At 51.0% G+C, this 21,495-nt stretch overlaps 1 protein-coding gene across 1 annotated transcript; it reads right to left on the bottom strand.

Annotated features, from left to right (window-relative positions):
- Positions 1-16,166: 16,166 nt before the first annotated feature.
- On the bottom strand, positions 16,167-16,568 carry LOC136357189 (F-box/FBD/LRR-repeat protein At5g22660-like). Its single transcript, XM_066312150.1, has one exon. It carries the CDS (start codon positions 16,566-16,568, stop codon positions 16,167-16,169), a length of 402 nt encoding a protein of 133 aa, XP_066168247.1.
- Between the last annotated feature and the right edge of the window lie 4,927 nt (positions 16,569-21,495).

The raw sequence follows: 21,495 nt of genomic DNA, 5'->3' as shown, positions 1-21,495 counted from the left end.
CGTCATAGTCGAGGATCTCGGTTGGTCGAGAACTAACGCCAGGAGAGCTAAGGTAGCCATCCAACTCTTCCGTCGAGACTGTCCCAAGAGGTTGGAGTATAACGCCAACCTCCCTGGATCTAGATCGGATCGGGGCCGAAGCCGGAGCTCGCCTAGATCTTCGAGTGGGAGATGTCTTGACTGTGAAGACAGCGGCCAAATCATTAGGAAGTTTCATCAGGATTGAGGGATAGGACCCGTCGTCTTGATCTGGTCGCGGAAATGTAGATTGGATCTCGTCCGAGTGGTTTGAAGCCGACTCGGGAGAGATGATCTTGGAGTAGGCCTCGGCCGAGTTCGGAATACCGAACGGCACAGGGACCTGGTCTCTCCCCGACTGGTTTGAATCCGAGTCAAGGAGAGAGATCTTGCGCGAAGTCGTTGGTGATGAAGTTGAGGCTGCCGAACCGGAACGCCTGCCCGGGAGGGAAGGCGAAGTCGTCGATGCCAGAAACGGAACCCATCGCACTTAGTCGGCAAAAACTTGACGCTACCCCTACCTGGCGCGCCAACTGTCGAAGCAAGATTTCGACAATAATAAAAGGGGGTGGCTATCAAGCTAGGAAAGTGGATGGGTTTGGAGACAAGGGATTTTATACAGGTTCAGGCCTTCTTATTCAAGAAGTAATACCCTACTCCTGTCCGGGGATAATTCCTCCGAGTGTGTTATTGATTGTATAAACTGGAAAAAAGAATCGTGCCCCGAGAGGCACATGGACCTTCCTTATATAGGGGAAGGAGTCCGCTTTACAAAGTACCGTCCATATCCTAACGGAATATGGTATCATAGATAAAATACAATCATAACCGACTAGGATCCCGGGTATTTTCTTGACATACAAGTTTAGAATCTAACCCGAGTCCTCATAGAGATATTCTATCTATATTTGGTACCATATATCCGACTAAATTATAACTGTCATGTAGATATGGGGTATCCATAATCTCCACAGCTAGGCATCCACGGCGTCGGGCCAGTGAAGGAGCTGGTAAGTGGAGATGCACAGGCGGCGGTAGGGGCCCGGGTGGGCGGAGAGTGTCGCGTCCCAAAACGACTCTAAAATACATCCTCGAAATTATGCCTAGAATAATTAAAATCCGTGTGAAAGCCTCCAACAATTAAAATGTGCAAAGTTAAAAGTCAAATAAGGCTTGGAGGATTTTTGTATATTTCCTAAAAGCCTAAAATGCGTAAATAAATTTTAGTGGAATTTTCAGAGCACAAATAATAATTAAGAAGAAATAAACAAAGTTAAAAAGGTTTTATAAAAAGAAAAACCCTAAAAAGTCCTTTTCCCCCCTCCCCCTCTTGGGCCGGCTCGGCCCATCTCTCTCCCTCTCTCTCCTCTCCCCCGCGGCCCATTCGGCCTCCTCCCCGCGCGCGTGCCGCTGACGGGCGGGCCCGCCCGCCTCCCTCGCTGACGGGTGGGTCCCACCCGTCATCCCCTTCCTCCCGCCGCTCCCGCCGCCCCGCCCGCGCCCTAGCGCCGCCGCCGCCGCGAATCCCGCCGCCCCCGTCCGCCCCGCGTGCAATCAAGAGGGGGGAAATATTCCCCGTGATTCCCTCCCTCTTTCCCCCCATTTTTCCCTCTCTCTCTCCCTCGGATTCGTTTGGAAACTTTCCCCCTAACCTCGCCGGCGCCATCAATGGCGGCCGGGACTCCCGCGCCTGTTTCCCCCTCCTCCGGCCACCCCCTCCCTCTCTTAACCCTATATAAACCCTCCCCGTGCCTCCCTCCACCGTTTCCGCCACTCGCCGCTCTCTCTCCCCGCCGGAATCGAGCTCGCGCCATCGCTCTCTCTCTCCGCCGTGGCCGCCGAGCTCCGGTCCGCCGCCGTTGTCGCCCCGGACCACCTCTCCCCTCGGCGTCGCCTCCTTCGGCTTCGCCGGATCCTCGCCGACCTCGTCCACCCCTCCGTTTCGCACGCCGACCGCCGGAGCACCGTCGACCCCGTCCACCCGAGCCGCGCCGCCGCCTTCCTCCGCTCCGGTCGTCGTTCCCGTCGTCGCCGTCGACCTGGGGTGAGCCGTGGACCGCCGATTCGTTTCCCCCTTCCCTCCCCTCTCTCGGCCGCCGCTCCGCCGTACATATGGCCGCCGCCGGCGACCATAGGGGCGCGGGCGCGCCGCCTCCCGCCGCTGCGCCGGCGTGGCCGCCTTCGGGCGCGCCCCGCGGCTGCCGTGTGGGGCCCGGCTGTCAGCCGCCCACGCCCTTAGGTGCGGCTGACGCGTGGGACCCACGGCGCCGGCCGGTGAGAGCCCGGGTGCGCCCGGTCCACCGTGGGCCGTGAGGCTGCAGCGTGGGCCCCACCCCCCGTGGACCCGGTCCGCGCGCCCCTCCCCTCGGCTGACGCAATAAATCTATTTTAAATTAAAATTTAAATGAAGAAATTCGCAAATATTCATTTAAAGAGCATATAAACTTCAAATGGCCATAACTTGGCCATTTGAACTCGGAATTGGACCGTTCAAGTCTCTAATTTTTCCTTAAGAAGTCAAGAACCCATTTTTGTGCTTTGTTTCTACTTGTTATATGGAGTTTATTAGAGTAAAAGCCTTTTCTTTTCCGTTGGTCGTGTAGACGCTGCAGCTTCGGAAGATCCGCTCTTCGTGGAAGTTGAAGCCGGCGTTTGGGAAAGCGAGCAAGGCAAGTCACATCATCCTTGAGCATATTGAATCCCAGTTTATAAAATTATTTTAATTTAAATTAATGCATTACCGCTTTATTTAAATTCCCGCGTTAGCACTGTTTTATTTAGCCATGCCTATTTACCTTTGTTAAGACATTATTATTGCTATTGTTATTATTACCTTGTTCACCCTTGGATAAACAAAACCCCAACTAGTGGGTACTCTATTCATGGTTCCACTAGTATGAATTTAGGTAGATGCTTCGCTGATTAATTAGGCAACATTAGGTGGTTTTATAACTTTAGACTTTGGGAATTCTCATATCATTTGGACACTATGGAATGGTTGGCTTATGTTGGAATTGGACACACACCTCCCCCTCTATTCAAAACCCCCAAAATGGTTTTAGGCTGGGCTCGAGGTGCGTGGTTGGGTTTTGTTAGTCGTACCTCGGGTACTATAAGGATTAAGCTCGGGCCTCTGTTGCAAAGCACTACCGTACTTCCACATGTCTAGTGGGTAAGGCTTAGTTTGTGGCTCAGTCTGGTTATAAACAAAAGTACACGGATGGAGATGGACGAAGTCGGGGGTCGATGGACATCTCTAGGGCAAATGAAGGCTACACGAGCTGCGGCCCGGTAGTCGAGATGTCATGGCACAGGGCCGGTGTCCTGCTGCTGGGGGCTCAGTCCTGCCTACCTGTCCCGGGGGTTCCGGCCGTAGGTGGGGTTGGGTCGGTACTCTTGTTTATGGCTAGGATGGGTTGGGAACTATGTCACGTCTTCCGTCCGTATACCGTGGTGATATGTGGCACGTGGTTACACGTGAGGAAGATGTGTCTTGTGGGTAAAGATGTACACCTCTGATCAGAGTATAATCTATTCGAATAGCCGCGCCCTCGGTTATGGGCAAGCCGAGCAATGTACCCAAGTTAGTGTTTTAATTCTTAAAACCTGCTTAACAACTAAAATGTGGAATGGTTGGCCTGGGTTGTCTTGGGACGAGCTGGGACCCAGGGTCGGGTTGCCAGTTCGGTCTGAATCATCGTAGGCCTTGGGTTAAGGCAGGTTCGTGTGGGTTCACGGCCTTGATAAATAATATTGTATAGTTCTAGAATCGTGTTTACAAAATAGCTTTGAGCAACTAAGTATCTTTAAATGCTGTTTACTGCAACCCTAACCCTTTATATTATAACTCCCTTGTACTCCCTTACATTTATTATGCACTTGCGGGTGTGTCTTGTTGAGTACGGTGGTTGTACTCAGTCTTGCTCAATTTTTTCCCAAACCCAGAAGAGGAGTCTCTGGAAGATGAAGGTTTTGGTGTCTAGCTCGTGCCTGCCGTCAAGCGCCTGTGGTCGTCGCCCTAGTCTTCCGCTGTTTCTCGTTTGTCTTTGTATGTGCTGGGCCTTCGCTGCCCATGTAATAAATTAACTATTTACGCTTCCGCTTGTTGAACTCTGAATTGTATCAACTTTTGGTGTACCTTGCCTCCTGGGACAAGGAATAATGCACGCACGTAAGGAACGCCCGTTGGGTTATTTCCGGTCGTGACAAGTTGGTATCAGAGCCCCCTTGACCCTAGGATGAGCTGTAGATCCCAAGCCTTAGCAATATTTTCAAAATAAAAATCATTTCTTATTTGTGAAAATCCTCTAGTCTCTCTCCGTCCTGCTGCTTCATTTATCGTCAAAATCTGACCTTTAAAATGTTGCTTTTCTTTTTGCTTTTGTTTGTAGATGGCCGGCAGCGTCAGCCGTCGTGGTCTGGACCTGACTAGCTTCGTCTTGGAGCTGCGGGGCATGTGCGTTGCCCTGGGGTATCCGCATGGAGTGGACTACCAGGGCAGGCCGCTCCCGGAGCAGGAGGGTGATGATGCAGAGCCCCACGCTGCTTGGGAGGTTACTGCAGTGATCCTCACTGGCTCACCCGAGAGGACTTCGTTGGCAGTCACCGCGGGTGGAGATTCTTTCTCCGCCGCTTGCCAGAACGCCGCTCTCCTCGCCATCGGCACTCTTCACCAGCGCTACCTGGACGAGTTGCAGCACTCGCCCTACCGCTACCACCCTCGCCGCGGAGGAGCCCGCGACTACGCCACCTTCCGGGATGCTAGCTCGGAGGATGACGCTACCATCATGCACCTGGCGCGCATGGTGTAGGCGTACGACGCGGCTCGTATCGACTTCCATCAGATGGTGCGCCCTGGGATGGTCGAGAACAACATGAAGATCTTGGAGCTGCGTCAGGAGAATCTGCAGCTGAAGAAGGACCTAGACGTAGTGGAGGCGCAGCTGCATCAGCTCAAGATCGCCCAGGGAGAGGTCTGTCGCCCCAAGCGCTGCCGTGTCTGCCGCAGCCAGAAGATCACCGCCCGCAAGAGTACCTCCAGGCCCGAGCTTGTTCGTCAGTCCCTGGCGTGGACTTGCTTCGTTGAGACCCCTCGTGCCGAGCCCGCGCCCGTGGTTCCTCAGGAGGGGGAAGCCTCCGGCGTTGGTAGCACGGAGGATGCGCTGTTGCTCACCTTCCGTCCTGGCCCGTCGCAGCGGTAGACGAGCAGTTAGTAGGCTTGCGCGTGTGTTCTTTCTCGTTTGTCTTCCTGTTGGAGTCGTGTGGGGCATCGTTATGCCGGTGTGTGGTATAACTGTGTCGGAGCCTGTCTTTATCTTATTTGCCTAAGCAACTTGAACTTTAATGAACCAATTTAATAGCAGTAATAAATTTAAGAATTATGGTAGTCGTGGATGGTTAGCTTTAATTGTCAGCTCTCTCTGTTTGCTGGTTCTGTGTGGGGTCTTCAGATGGTGACGACCAGGAGAAGTGCTGCCACCGGTGATGGCAACCAACCTGAAGGCAGCAACCACAACAACCATGGCAGCCCACCTCCACCTCCTCCACCACCACCACCAGACACCAACGCCATTCTCACCCAAATCCTCGCCCAGCAGGCCAACATGATGGCTGTTTTCCTCCACCACATCCAAAATCCGCCACATCATAATGCTCCACCACCACCCCCACAACACTCTAAACTCGCCGAGTTCCTCCGCATCCGTCCACCAACCTTCTCTAGCTCCAATAACCCTGTGGATGCGTTGGATTGGTTGCATGCCGTGGGGAAAAATGTCACGTCCTGATAAATTCATCCCGAATTAAAAATCATTCGCTAAAAGGAATAATAGAATTAATTAAAATTCGAAAAGAAATTGGCAAACACTAAAATACGTACAAGAAAAATTCAAATGTGGCCCGGAGAATTTTTGTTAAATTCTCCTTGGTCTAAAAGGAGCCCTCAAATTTTAGTGGAATTTTCAAAGCACAAATAATAATTAAGAAGAAATAAACAAAGTTAAAAAGGTTTTGTAAAAAGAAAAACCCTAAAAGTCTTCTTTCCCCCCCTTCCCTTCTTGGGCCGGCTCGGCCCAACTCCCTCCCTCTCTCTCCTCTCCCCCGCGGCCCATCGGCTCCTCCCCGCGCGCGCGCCGCTGACGGGCGGGCCCGCCCGCCACCCTCGTTGACGGGTGGGGCCCACCCGTCATCCCCGACCTCGCGCCGCGCCCGCCGCTCGCCCGTGCCCTAGCGCCGCCGCCGCCGCGGATTCCGCCGCATCCTGCCGTCCCCGCGCGCCATAAAGAGGGGGAAATCACTCCCCGTGATTCCCTCTCCCTTTCCCCCCGTTTTTCCCTCTCTCTCTCCCTCGGAATCGTTCAGATTTCCTCCCGCAAACCTCGCCGGCGCCATCAATGGCGGCCGGATCTTCCGCGCCGGTTTCCTTCTCCTCCGGCCGCCCTCTCTCACTCCCACCGCTATTTAAACGCTCCCTGTGCCTCCCTCCTCCGTTTCCGACCCTCGCCGCACTCTCTCTCCGTCGGATTCGAGCCCGCGCCGTCGTCCTCTCTCTCCGCCGTCGCCGCCGAGCTCCGGTTCACCGCCGTCGTCGCCCCGGACCTCCTCCCGCTTCGGCATCGCTTGCTTCGGCATCGCCGTGTCCTTGCCCATCTCGTCCACTCCTCCGTATCGCCCGCCGACCGCCGGAGCACCGTCGTCCTCGTCGACCCGAGCCGCGCCGCCGCCTCTCTCCACTTCGGTCGCCGTTTCCGTCGTCGCCGTCGACCCGGGGTGAGCCGAGGACCGTTGTTTCACTTCCCCCTTCCCTCCCCTCTCTCGGCCGCCGCTCCGTCGCGCCGGAGGTCGCCGCCGGCGACCATCGGGGCGCGGGCGCGCCGCCTCCCGTCGGCCGTGCCGGCGAGGCCGCCTTCGGGCGCGCCCCGCGGCTGCTAGGTGGGGCCCGGCCGTCAGCCGCCCGAGCCCTCGGTGCGGCTGACACGTGGGACCCACGGCGCCGGCCGGCGTCAGCCGCGTGCGCCCGGTCCACCGTGGACCGTGAGGCTGCCGCGTGGGCCCCGGTCCGCGCGCCCCCTCCCCTCGACTGACGCAATAAATCCAATTTTAAATTAAAATTTAAATGAAGAAATTCGTAAATATCCATTTAAAGAGCATATAAACTTCAAATGGCCATAACTTGGCCATTTGAACTCGTAATTGGACCGTTCAAGTCTCTAATTTTTCCTTAAGAAGTCAAGAACCCATTTTTGTGCTTTGTTTCTGCTTGTTATATGGAGTTTAGTAGAGTAAAAGCCTTTTCTTTTCCGTTGGTCGTGTAGACGCTGCAGCTTCGGAAGATCCGCTCTTCGTGGAAGTTGAAGCCGGCGTTTGGGCAAGTCACATCATCCTTGAGCATATTGAATCCCAGTTTATAAAATTATTTTGATTTAAATTAATGCATTACCGCTTTATTTAAATTCCCGCGTTATCACTGTTTTATTTAGCCATGCCTATTTACCTTTGTTAAGACGTTATTATTGCTATTGTTATTATTACCTTGTTCACCCTAGAATAAATAAAACCCCAACTAGTGGGTACTCTATTCGTGGTTCCACTAGTATGAATTTAGGTAGATGCTTCGCTGATTAATTAGGCAACATTAGGTGGTTTTATAACTTTAGACTTTGGGAATATTCATATCACTTGGATACTTTGGAATGGTTGGCTTTTGTTGGAATTGGACACACACCTCCCCCTCTATTCAAAACCCCCAAAATGGTTTTAGGCTGGGCTCGAGGTGCGTGGTTGGGTTTTGCTAGTCGTACCTCGGGTACTATAAGGATTAAGCTCGGGCCTCTGTTGCAAAGCACTACCGTACTTCCACATGTCTAGTGGGTAAGGCTTAGTTTGTGGCTCAGTCTGGTTATAAACAAAAGTACACGGATTGGAGATGGATGAAGTCGGGGGTCGATGGACATTCTCCAGGGCAAATGAAGGCTACACGAGCTGCGGCCCGGTAGTCGAGATGTCATGGCACAGGGCTGGTGTCCTGCTGCTAGGGGGCTCAATCCTGCCTGCCTGTCCCGGGGGTTCCGGCCGTAGGTGGGGTTGGGTCGGTACTCTTGTTTATGGCTAGGATGGGTTGGGAACTATGTCACGTCTTCCGTCCGTATACCGTGGTGGTATGTGGCACGTGGTTACACGTGAGGGAGATGTGTCTTGTGGGTAAAGATGTACACCTCTGATCAGAGTATAATCTATTCGAATAGCCGCGCCCTCGGTTATGGGCAAGCTGAGCAATGTACCCAAGTCAGTGTTTTAATTCTTAAAATTTGCTCAACAACTAAAATGTGGAATGGTTGGCCTGGGTTGGCTTGGGACGAGCTGGGACCCAGGGTCGGGTTGCCAGTTCGGTCTGAATCATCGTAGGCCTTGGGTTAAGGCAGGTTCGTGAGGGTTCACGGCCTTGTTTAATAACATTGTGTAGCTCTAGGATCGTCCTTATAAAATGGCTTTGGGCAACTAAGTGACTTTTAAATGCTGTTTACTGCAAAACTTAACCCCAATATTATTATCCCCTTGTACCCCCTTGCATTAATCATGCATCCGCCGGTGTGGCTTGCTGAGTACTGTGGTTGTACTCATTCTTGCTCAATCTTTCCCCTCTTCAGTAAGAGAAGCTTTGGAGAAGATGTCTTAGGTGGAGTCCTGGCTTATACCCCAGTTGAGCGCCTGTGAAGATGGAGCCATAGGCCCGCTAGTCCGCTGCTGTTCATTTTTGATTGCCAGGCCTGAAGCGCCTTTGTAATAATGTAAATATTATCGATATAATAAAGATGTGTCTTTTATATCATGTTTGTGTGGTGTACCCCGGCTTTTCCTGGGACGGGGATTAATACACTAGCGTTCGGGAAAAGGCAATTTTCTCGGTCGCGACAAAAAAGCTAGACACCGTGCAGTGCAGCGATGAGGAGAAAGTCGTCTTCGCCGCCCACCAACTGCAGGGGCCCGCATCTCTATGGTGGGACCATTTCCAGGCTACACAGCCAGAGGGGCAGCCTATTACTTGGGCCCGCTTCACCGCCGCCTTCCGGAGGACCCATGTGCCCGCCGGAGTCATGGCCCTTAAGAAAAGGGAATTTCGAGAGTTGAAGCAAGGCAACCGCTCCGTGATGGAGTATTTGCATGAGTTCAACAACCTGGCCCGGTACGCCCCGGAGGATGTACGGGAAGATGAGGAAAAGCAGGAGAAGTTCTTGGCAGGAATGGATCCTGAGCTGTCCGTCCGTCTAGTCTCCGGGGACTATCCGGATTTCCAACGTCTGGTGGACAAGAGCATCCGCTTGGAAGCCAAGCACAAGGAACTGGAGTCGCACAAGCGTCGCTTGGCGAATTTCCGCAATCAACAGGGAGCTAACCAAAGGATCCGCTACACCAATCCCTATCCAGGGGGATCCTCCTCGCAGCAGCAACAACAGTAGCAGCAACCTCGCTCCGCGCCCCGACCTCAATTCGTGGTGCGCGTCCCACAGCCGCAGCAACAGCAGAGCCAGCAAGGGACCCATGCGCCCCGTCCTCCTACGCCAGCCGCGCAGTCTGGTCAAGGCCGCAGGGACGTTCAAGGTCCGCAGCGTTTGTGCTTCAACTGCTTCGAGCCCGGGCACTTTGCGGACAAATGCCCAAAGTCGAGGCGCCAGCAAGGCCAAGCGCCTCCCCGCTCCAACAACGGTGGTAAGGATGTCATTCGGGGTCGTGTGAACCACGTGACGGCCGAGGACGTGCTGACAACTCCAGACGTCATCGTTGGTACGTTCCTCATTCATTCCATCCCTGCTACCATTTTGTTCGACTCTGGAGCTTCCCACTCGTTTATATCTGTGCCATTCGTGGGAAGAAATCAGTTGGGGGTAGAAAGGCTTAGGAACCCTCTCCTCATCACCACCCCTGGAGGGGTTATGACAGCAAAGTATTATAGTCCTGCCGTCCCTATAGAAATTCAGGGGATTCCTTTTCCCTCGGATCTGATTCTTCTAGACACCAAGAACTTGGATGTGATCCTTGGGATGAATTGGTTGGCTCAATTCCAAGGAGTAGTGGATTGCGCGAGACGCACTGTCACTCTGTACCGAGGGCCGGAACAACCGGTTGTTTTCTTTGCACCCCCAACCTCTGTCAGTAGTTCAGAACTTCATCAGATAGGACTGTCAGAAATCCCCATCGTCAGAGAGTTTGGAGACGTGTTTCCGGAAGAACTACCCGGTATGCCGCCCAAGCGAGAGATTGAGTTCCGGATAGATCTTGCTACAGGAACCACTCCTCTGTACAAACGACCCTACCGTATGGCAGCAAATGAACTGGCCGAAGTTAAGAAACAGTTGGAAGAGTTGAAAGAAAAGGGGTACATACGTCCGAGTACTTCCCCCTGGGGTGCTCCTGTGATTTTTGTGGAAAAGAAAGACAAGACGAAGAGGATGTGCGTTGACTACAGAGCTCTCAATGAAGTCACCATCAAAAACAAGTACCCTCTTCCCCGGATCGATGATCTGTTCGATCAGCTTAAAGGTGCCACGGTATTCTCCAAGATTGATCTTCGTTCCGGATATCACCAGTTGCGCATCCGTGAAGAAGATATTCCGAAGACCGCATTCACCACGCGATACGGACTGTATGAATTCACGGTGATGTCATTCGGTTTAACCAATGCTCCTGCCTTCTTCATGAACTTAATGAACAAAGTGTTCATGGAATACTTGGATAAGTTTGTTGTGGTTTTCATTGATGACATTCTGGTATACTCACAATCAGAGGAAGACCATCAGCACCATCTCCGTCTGGTATTGGGAAAGTTGCGGGAACATCAATTGTATGCCAAACTTAGCAAGTGTGAGTTCTGGTTGTCCGAAGTCAAGTTCTTAGGGCACGTGATATCCGCTAAAGGAGTTGCTGTGGACCCCGAAACAGTGACCGCCGTCACTGATTGGAAGCAACCCAAGACAGTCACTCAAATTCGCAGTTTCTTAGGTTTGGCAGGATACTACCGGAGGTTCATCGAGAACTTCTCCAAAATCGCTCGACCCATGACACAGTTGTTGAAGAAAGAAGAGAAATTTGTGTGGAGCCCGCAATGCGAGAAGGCGTTCCAAACTCTCAAAGAAAAGCTGGTTTCCTCGCCAGTGTTAATCATGCCGGATACTTGCAAGGACTTCACGGTGTATTGTGACGCTTCGCGCCAAGGATTGGGGTGCGTGCTCATGCAGGACGGTCATGTGGTGGCCTATGCCTCACGCCAGCTACGGCCTCATGAAGGCAACTACCCTACCCATGATTTGGAGTTAGCCGCGGTGGTTCATGCTCTAAAAATCTGGCGGCACTATCTCATTGGGAATCGCTGTGAAATATATACTGATCATAAGAGTTTGAAATACATCTTCACCCAGTCGGATCTGAATCTTCGGCAGAGGAGATGGTTAGAACTCATCAAGGATTATGATGTGGGAATTCACTATCATCCTGGTAAGGCCAACATGGTCGCCGACGCTCTAAGTCGAAAGAGCCATTGCAACACTCTTAACGTCCGTGGCATTCCACCCGAACTTAACCAACAGATGGAAGCCCTGAATCTAAGCATAGTGGGTCGTGGATTCTTGGCTGCGTTGGAAGCCAAGCCCACCTTACTCGATCAAATCCGCGAGGCTCAGAAGAACGACCCGGACATGCGTGGACTCCTCAAGAATATGAAACAGGGTAAAGCCGCTGGTTTCACAGAGGATGAACACGGAACCCTATGGAACGGAAATCGGGTATGCGTTCCAGATAACAGAGAACATAAAGAGCTGATACTTCAGGAAGCTCACGAAAGTCCTTATTCCATCCACCCTGGCAGTACGAAGATGTACTTAGACTTGAAGGAGAAATACTGGTGGGTTAGTATGAAGCGGGAAATTGCAGAGTTCGTGGCCCTTTGTGATGTGTGCCAGCGTGTCAAGGCAGAGCACCAACGACCGGCCGGACTTCTCCAACCTCTCCAAGTACCAGAATGGAAATGGGATGAAATTGGGATGGATTTCATCACCGGACTTTCAAAAACCCAAGGTGGATACGATTCTATATGGGTAGTTGTGGATCGATTAACCAAGGTAGCTCGATTTATTCCTGTGAAGACCACCTATGGAGGGAACAAACTAGCCGAGCTCTACTTCGCTAGGATCGTGAGTCTCCATGGCGTTCCCAAGAAAATCGTATCTGATAGGGGAAGCCAATTCACCTCTCACTTTTGGAAGAAGCTCCAAGAAGAGCTGGGTACCCGATTAAATTTCAGCACCACGTATCACCCGCAGACAGATGGACAGACCGAGCGTCTAAATCAGATCCTAGAAGATATGCTTCGCGCATGTGTCCTAGATTTCGGGAAGACCTGGGATAAGAGTCTCCCCTATGCCGAGTTCTCCTACAATAACAGCTACCAAGCCAGCATACAAATGGCACCCTATGAAGCGTTGTATGGATGCAAATGCCGGACACTGCTATTGTGGGACCAAGTTGGGGAAAGCCAAGTGTTCGGGACTGATATCCTGAGAGAAGCTAAAGCTAAAGTCAGAACCATTCGGGATAATCTAAAGGTGGCCCAGTCTCGGCAGAAGAGTTATGCAGACAACCGACGCCGTGACCTGGAATTCGCAGTGGATGACTTTGTGTATCTTCGGGTCACGCCCCTGCGAGGTGTACACAGGTTTCAGACAAAGGGGAAGCTCGCACCTCGGTTCGTGGGTCCTTTCCGTATCATTGCTCGGTGCGGAGAAGTCGCTTACCAGTTGGAGCTGCCCGCCTCCTTGGGCAACGTGCATGATGTGTTCCATGTGTCGCAACTCAAGAAATGTCTTCGAGTGCCATCCGAGCAGGCCGACTCAGAGCAAATTGAAGTTCGCGAAGACTTGGCCTACGTGGAGAGGCCAGTGAAAATCCTGGACACCATGGAGCGCAGGACCAGGAACCGGGTAATCCGTTTTTGCAAGGTCCAATGGAGCAACCACGCCGAGGAAGAAGCTACCTGGGAGCGTGAAGACGAGCTGAAGGCAGCCCATCCCGATCTCTTCGCCAGTTCTTCCGAATCTCGGGGTCGAGATTCCGTTTAAGGGGGTAGGTTTGTCGCGTCCGAAAACAACTCTAAAATACATCCTCGAAATTATGCCTAGAATAATTAAAATCCGTGTGAAAGTCTCCAACAATTAAAATGTGCAAAGTTAAAAGTCAAATAAGGCTTGGAGGATTTTTGTATATTTCCTAAAAGCCTAAAATGCGTAAATAAATTTTAGTGGAATTTTCAGAGCACAAATAATAATTAAGAAGAAATAAACAAAGTTAAAAAGGTTTTATAAAAAGAAAAACCCTAAAAAGTCCTTTTCCCCCCTCCCCCTCTTGGGCCGGCTCGGCCCATTTCTCTCCCTCTCTCTCCTCTCCCCCGCAGCCCATTCGGCCTCCTCCCCGCGCGCGTGCCGCTGACGGGCGGGCCCGCCCGCCTCCCTCGCTGACGGGTGGGGCCCACCCGTCATCCCCTTCCTCCCGCCGCTCCCGCCGCCCCGCCCGCGCCCTAGCGCCGCCGCCGCCGTGAATCCCGCCGCCCCCGTCCGCCCCGCGTGCAATCAAGAGGGGGGAAATATTCCCCGTGATTCCCTCCCTCTTTCCCCCCATTTTTCCCTCTCTCTCTCCCTCGGATTCGTTTGGAAACTTTCCCCCTAACCTCGCCGGCGCCATCAATGGCGGCCGGGACTCCCGCGCCTGTTTCCCCCTCCTCCGGCCACCCCCTCCCTCTCTTAACCCTCTATAAACCCTCCCCGTGCCTCCCTCCACCGTTTCCGCCACTCGTCGCTCTCTCTCCCCGCCGGAATCGAGCTCGCGCCGTCGCTTTCTCTCTCCGCCGTCGCCGCCGAGCTCCGGTCCGCCGCCGTTGTCGCCCCGGACCACCTATCACCTCGGCGTCGCCTCCTTCGACTTCACCGCATCCTCGCCGACCTCGTCCACCCCCCCGTTTCGCACGCCGACCGCCGGAGCACCGTCGACCCCGTCCACCCGAGCCGCGCCGCCGCCTTCCTCCGCTCCGGTCGCTGTTCCCGTCGTCGCCGTCGACCTGGGGTGAGCCGTGGACCGCCGATTCGTTTCCCCCTTCCCTCCCCTCTCTCGGCCGCCGCTCCGCCGTACCTATGGCCGCCGCCGGCGACCATAGGGGCGCGGGCGCGCCGCCTCCCGCCGCTGCGCCGGCGTGGCCGCCTTCGCGCGCGCCCCGCGGCTGCCGTGTGGGGCCCGGCTGTCAGCCGCCCGCGCCCTTAGGTGCGGCTGACGCGTGGGACCCACGGCGCCGGCCGGTGCGAGCCCGGGTGCGCCCGGTCCACCGTGGGCCGTGAGGCTGCAGCGTGGGCCCCACCCCCGTGGACCCGGTCCGCGCGCCCCTCCTCTCGGCTGACGCAATAAATCTATTTTAAATTAAAATTTAAATGAAGAAATTCGCAAATATTCATTTAAAGAGCATATAAACTTCAAATGGCCATAACTTGGCCATTTGAACTCGGAATTGGACCGTTCAAGTCTCTAATTTTTCCTTAAGAAGTCAAGAACCCATTTTTGTGCTTTGTTTCTGCTTGTTATATGGAGTTTATTAGAGTAAAAGCCTTTTCTTTTCCGTTGGTCGTGTAGACGCTGCAGCTTCGGAAGATCCGCTCTTCGTGGAAGTTGAAGCCGGCGTTTGGGAAAGCGAGCAAGGCAAGTCACATCATCCTTGAGCATATTGAATCCCAGTTTATAAAATTATTTTAATTTAAATTAATGCATTACCGCTTTATTTAAATTCCCGCGTTAGCACTGTTTTATTTAGCCATGCCTATTTACCTTTGTTAAGACATTATTATTGCTATTGTTATTATTACCTTGTTCACCCTAGGATAAACAAAACCCCAACTAGTGGGTACTCTATTCATGGTTCCACTAGTATGAATTTAGGTAGATGCTTCGCTGATTAATTAGGCAACATTAGGTGGTTTTATAACTTTAGACTTTGGGAATTCTCATATCATTTGGACACTATGGAATGGTTGGCTTATGTTGGAATTGGACACACACCTCCCCCTCTATTCAAAACCCCCAAAATGGTTTTAGGCTGGGCTCGAGGTGCGTGGTTGGGTTTTGTTAGTCGTACCTCGGGTACTATAAGGATTAAGCTCGGGCATCTGTTGCAAAGCACTACCGTACTTCCACATGTCTAGTGGGTAAGGCTTAGTTTGTGGCTCAGTCTGGTTATAAACAAAAGTACACGGATGGAGATGGACGAAGTCGGGGGTCGATGGACATCTCTAGGGCAAATGAAGGCTACACGAGCTGCGGCCCGGTAGTCGAGATGTCATGGCACAGGGCCGGTGTCCTGCTGCTGGGGGCTCAGTCCTGCCTACCTGTCCCGGGGGTTCCGGCCGTAGGTGGGGTTGGGTCGGTACTCTTGTTTATGGCTAGGATGGGTTGGGAACTATGTCACGTCTTCCGTCCGTATACCGTGGTGGTATGTGGCACGTGGTTACACGTGAGGAAGATGTGTCTTGTGGGTAAAGATGTACACCTCTGATCAGAGTATAATCTATTCGAATAGCCGCGCCCTCGGTTATGGGCAAGCCGAGCAATGTACCCAAGTTAGTGTTTTAATTCTTAAAACCTGCTTAACAACTAAAATGTGGAATGGTTGGCCTGGGTTGGCTTAGGACGAGCTGGGACCCAGGGTCGGGTTGCCGGTTCGGTCTGAATCATCGTAGGCCTTGGGTTAAGGCAGGTTCGTGTGGGTTCACGGCCTTGATAAATAATATTGTATAGTTCTAGAATCGTGTTTACAAAATAGCTTTGAGCAACTAAGTATCTTTAAATGCTGTTTACTGCAACCCTAACCCTTTATATTATAACTCCCTTGTACTCCCTTACATTTATTATGCACTTGTGGGTGTGTCTTGTTGAGTACGGTGGTTGTACTCAGTCTTGCTCAATTTTTTCCCAAACCCAGAAGAGGAGTATCTGGAAGATGAAGGTTTTGGTGTCTAGCTCGTGCCTGCCGTCAAGCGCCTGTGGTCGTCGCCCTAGTCTTCCGCTGTTTCTCGTTTGTCTTTGTGTGTGTTGGGCCTTCGCTGCCCATGTAATAAATTAACTATTTACGCTTCCGCTTGTTGAACTCTGAATTGTATCAACTTTTGGTGTACCTTGCCTCCTGGGACAAGGAATAATGCACGCACGTAAGGAACGCCCGTTGGGTTATTTCCGGTCGTGACAAAGAGGATGCGGGAGACGGCGCGGGTGAGGGCGTCCTTCCTCGCGCGGAGAGGACGGTAGTTGAGGTTGAGCGGCGTGGAGCACCAGAGGTGGTGCCACCGGGAGGCGAGGACCTGCGTGCTGCCAGCTTCCTTGGTGGGGAGGCGGGCGATGATCTCGCCGAGGATGGCGTCTGGGAGGTTGCTGATGATGTCGACGCCTTCTTCTTCCTCCGCGTCCCCAATCTCGGGTGCCTCTGACCTCCGCTTCTTCGGACTGTGACCCGCGTTCCCGACGTGGTCCATGGCTGGCGCAGGCGGGACTCTATGAGCGATGCGAGAGGACGGCGGCGGCCGGCGTGCGGCGGCGTCCGATGCGGAGTTAGTGCACGGGAGAGGCGAAATGCGGCGCGGGGGATTAGGGGTTTCGGGGAGGGGAATCGGTGGCCGATGTCTTCTTTCTTTTTTCTGTGTGTAACCCAAGTAAGGCCATTATTGGGCCAGCGAATCGACCCAGCAACCAGCATGATTCTTCTTTTTCTTCTTCTTCTTTTTTTTTTGTTTTGACTTTTCACCCGTTGCTGGCAAGTGTGTACTGGAACTGGAAGAGAAAATTCACAGAAAACTTCATGACTCATTCACAATCAAGTGTTTAAGTGGCACTAAAATAATGGATAAAAATTGAAGTGTTTTTGCCTTACAAGAGAAATTAGGTTAAATAACTAAAATCGGCGTGCTTGTGGGCATGCCTAACTTATAGCCCGTGTACATTATTTGGATCTTTCGAGCATAGTAATTTTCAAGTATTTACTTTAATTATTTCATAACTTGTACAATAAAATTTTACATCTAGAAGTAGCATTTTAATTAATAATTTTAATCTTACTTTGCCAGTAGTGGACTATTCGTGTATATTTTTTTTCTTACTTTGCAAAATTGGTGAAGATGATATTAAGTACACTTTTTCTTTCTAAATACTGTGACTTTCATAAAGGCAGAAAATTTTGCATTTACACCTCTAAAAATATATAATTATGTCTTATTTTTCTTCCTACCCTGGACTGGACATGACCTTTTTATAATAGGTTTAAAATTTTATGCTTGGTAAAGGTTCCTCAAATCAAAGTATACATTTTTCTTCCTACCCTGGAATGGACATGACCTTTAATAGGTTTAAAATTTTATGCTTGTTAAAGGTTCCTCAAATCAAAGTACATTTGACTGGGCATGACCTTTAATATACAGGTTTCAATTTTTATGCTTGTTAAAGGTTCCTCAAATCAAAATACGATGTCAAAGTGGGACATCGTACAATACTTGCCTTGACGTCAATTTCATTTTCAATTCTCGAGCGGAAAACTATATATGATATTAAAACAGGAAAATCGTGGTTAATAAAACATATTTTCCGTTTCTATACACTACTAGAAAATCAATTTTTCATGACGTTTACCTATTTTTTCTCTGGCGGCTATAAGCGAAAACTGCCAGCGAAAATTTAATGAGGATGAGGTACTAATAACGCTGGCGGCCGGATTATGAGGACCACTTGCAAAAATAGATGTCTTTTTACAAGCGGGCCTTTAAGTGACCGCCACCGACTGCAAAAAGTTTTTCGCTATATTAAAACACCAAGTGTGCGCAGACTCTTATTATCCACTCACTCCATCTTATCCTCTTCTCACATGCGCTCGCGCCTCCCTGCTCTCGGCTGCCACAGCAAGAAGACGACGGTGACGGCGGACAAGGCGGCAACGGCGGACAAGGCAGCGACGGCGACGGCGAAAGCGACGCGCACGAGGTGCGCGCGGGGTGGATTAGTCCGTGGGATGGGCACGTCCGGGCCTCCCCTTGCCCTCCAGCGTCACGCTGCCAACCTCCTCTCCGACTCCAACTTGTCCCCTGACCTCCTCTACCTCACCATCGCCACTCCAGCTCGCTCCACCCTCCCTCCCCCCTCCCATTCTGCCTCCCCTGCCGCACCGCGATGGGAGGCCTAGATCTGGGCGGAGGGGAGACGACCGGCGGGTGGCGGCGTTCGTCCACCTCTCTCCCCTCTCCACCGGCGAGATCGATCCGCCGCCACCGCTATCGGCGCGGATCCGGCCTCGTCTTTGTTCTCATCCTCGGCGGTTTGTCCATGGCGAGTACGACAAAGGGCAAGGAGGATGGTGGCGGTGACCGCGAGGAGGAGGAGGCCGCCGCGAGCCGGTCGTCGGTGGGGCCCAAGACCATGTGCGGCATGCATCGGGAGCGCAGATCTGGTGCCGGCGACACCCTTGATTTGCAATGTGAATTTGATATGTGAATTTGTATTTGTGACATGTTCTTGATTTGATTTGCAATGTGGAATGGGAATGCAGGGTTGTTGCATCTGGCAATTTTCAATTTTCAGAGAACAGATGCATTCACATGTTTTTATTTTTTTTTAATAAAAGATGAGCTTCACTGGCAGTCGTCTTAACAAATACGCCAGCAAAAATGCACCATTGCGAGCGGCCCGCATAACACAACCGCCGGCAAAAATCTGTTTTCACTGGCGGTACGTGTAATAGAGCCGCGAGCCGCCAGTGAAAATATATTTTTTGCTAGCGGTTAAGTTCCACTTGTGAAAACTTTTTTTTTCTCTGGCCTTCGATTTCAGGTGGCTAGCCTAACCGTCAGCAAAGATTGATTTTGGCCGCCAGGAAAAACCATTTTTTAAGTAGTGGTATGCATTTGATTTCAGCATTTATTATTTTCTATTTCTTACAAATATAGATATTAGTAAACTGTACTTGCCTCATATTTTAACCTGCAGTAATCGTATTTTTATGGAAAGATTTATAAGCATTCTAGATAAAATGGTATGCAAACCAAAATTAGAAATTTTATTCTCTTCTGTATATTATTGTTTATTTAGTTTTCTACCTTTTGTTTCTCTTCCTATCCTGCCAATCTTATCTCTTCTTTCACCGCAGTGAAAACGTTAGCAGTACAGTAGTAGAGAGGAGTAAAGACAGGATACCCAAGAGATAATGATATATATAGGTCAGCTCGCACGAGCGAGCGGCAGGCCGCCAGCAGTTGCGCTCTCTCTCTCTCTTCCTTTCAGCTGTGGCGAGCTAGTGCACGCTGCACGCCGTCTTGGGGAGGTTCTATCTACTACTGTTGCGCTCTCTCTCTTCCTTTCTGCGTCTCCTCGCGGTGATGAGGCCAGTAATGGCGCGACGGGCCAAGACCACACCACACCGTATCACCGTCTCGTTCGCCGACGACGGCGACTGCGAACCGATGAGCACCTCGGGCAAGGCGAGCTTGTCCGGTGAGAGGGTGGAGATAAACAAAGTGAAATTAAGCTCCTACAATCCTATCTCGTCGATCACTCGGTTCTTATACGCTTCTCCGGTCCTCGATACGTATCTTCATTATTGCATATACTTCAGAATATAGCTATAAAGAGCATAAGCAAATATGCAAGTGCATTAGATAGAGCCAACACGTACTGTGTGATTCAGTTCCCTGAATTTACTAAACATGGAACACAAGGGATGAAAAAATGGCCAAGAACATGATGCTAATTAATTACACAAATTTCACTGAAATAATTGTACATGAAAGAAAATTGTGGCTACCTGAATCTCTATGATGCCAAGTTTTAGCATGGAGATGCCAAGCCAGCCCATGATCTCCAGCTTTGATGCAACACCACTGAAATGGCTTAGGCACGGACAAGATATAGCAATCATTTGCGACAAGGGGCATCCAGGGTTTGCACTTTCGTTAGCCACCGAATATCCACTATTTCGCTGACCGAAATTATTTGAAATTTAATATATTTTGACTGAATTTGACCAGATTCACAAATATTTGAAAAAATTCGAAAAATTCGATGGAGGTTTGTGCTTGCCAGTTGGTCCAAAATTTCAAACCATGGGGGTATCCTCGACAATGACTTCCTCCAACGTTGACCGCCTTCCGTAGCCAACCAGCACACCGATGCTCTAAGCCTTGGGGAGCTGATTCGGACACAATGGAAGCCATATATGTGTTCCAGCAGCAAGGTCTCTAGGAGAGGGCAGGCGATGATGATGGCATGTAGGGCGACCTCGGAGAGGGTGATGTACTTGGTCGCCATCATGAATGCATGATTTTCTACGCAAGAATGTAACAGGTCATGGGGATGGCAATTAAGATCCTTAAACTTCCATGCATCCTAGTAGCTAAGTAAAGCTTGAAAGACTAGGTTAACAAATTGTAGCTTTCGGTTCCAAGAAAGAGAACTCCAAAAAATCGACCCAAGTTCTTGTGAACTTGCACACTTTGTTTCTCTTTCTCTGTTTTGCTCTATCCTCCTTGTTGGAATACATCACAGTGAGTGAGAAATTGAGTGTGTGATCAATGCCTAACCAACAATTGGTATAAGAGCAATGTCGATCATAATAGGGGACGCTCGTTGAGGGGGGGGGGCACGGGGAATGAGTTCCTCTACACACAACTGACAACTGGCAACTACACCTCCTGGTTGATTTCGGTGCGGGCGATGATAGATGACCAAGGAATTTGGAGGCGTTCGATACAACAGTCGGGATGGCTATTCGATGCGAAGAAGAAGACATCTGCTCAATCACCTCCCTGATTCTTTGGTCCTCCATTATAGCCTGTACTTGAATCACCCACCTGGTGTAATTTCCGCCATTAGTTGCGGGTAGAGTTACTCACTCTTCATGTTGCGTCCATCATATCATCACGATTGACATGGCTTTGATACCAATTTTTGGCTATGCACAAGAAAGCACACCCAATTCCTCACTCAGTATTACGTATTCCAACAAGGAGAACACATCAAAACAGAGAAAAGCACACAAAGTGCGCAAATTAACAAGAACGTGGGGAAATTTTTTGCGTTTTTTTTCTTTTCTTGGAATCAAAAGCTAAACTTGCTATGACTCACACTTACAACCTTTAGTTACTGCTATTTATAGAACTCATGGAAGTTTAAGGATTGTGCCATCTCACGGCCTTGTCTAGCATGGTTATGAGGTGAGTTCGAGTAGAGCTTGTTCTCAGGCTAGTTCAAAGCGGGAAGATGGTTGTGAACCACATGGGGGCTGAGCACTGAGGTTATCGATGGCAGTAATCGACGGCCATATTGGAAGAAATGGGTCAAATGACTACTCGGAGGTGATAATTTTGGCCCAGCAATGTTGGGTGGGTGGGCCTATGCAACAAAATATGTTATGGTGTGGAATCT

The sequence above is a fragment of the Oryza sativa genome, chromosome 7 (genome assembly GCF_034140825.1).
Source record: "Oryza sativa Japonica Group chromosome 7, ASM3414082v1".
Classification (NCBI taxonomy): Eukaryota; Viridiplantae; Streptophyta; class Magnoliopsida; order Poales; family Poaceae; genus Oryza; species Oryza sativa.
Note: the sequence above shows the minus strand (reverse complement) of the source record. Positions and strands in the feature narration are given on the sequence as shown.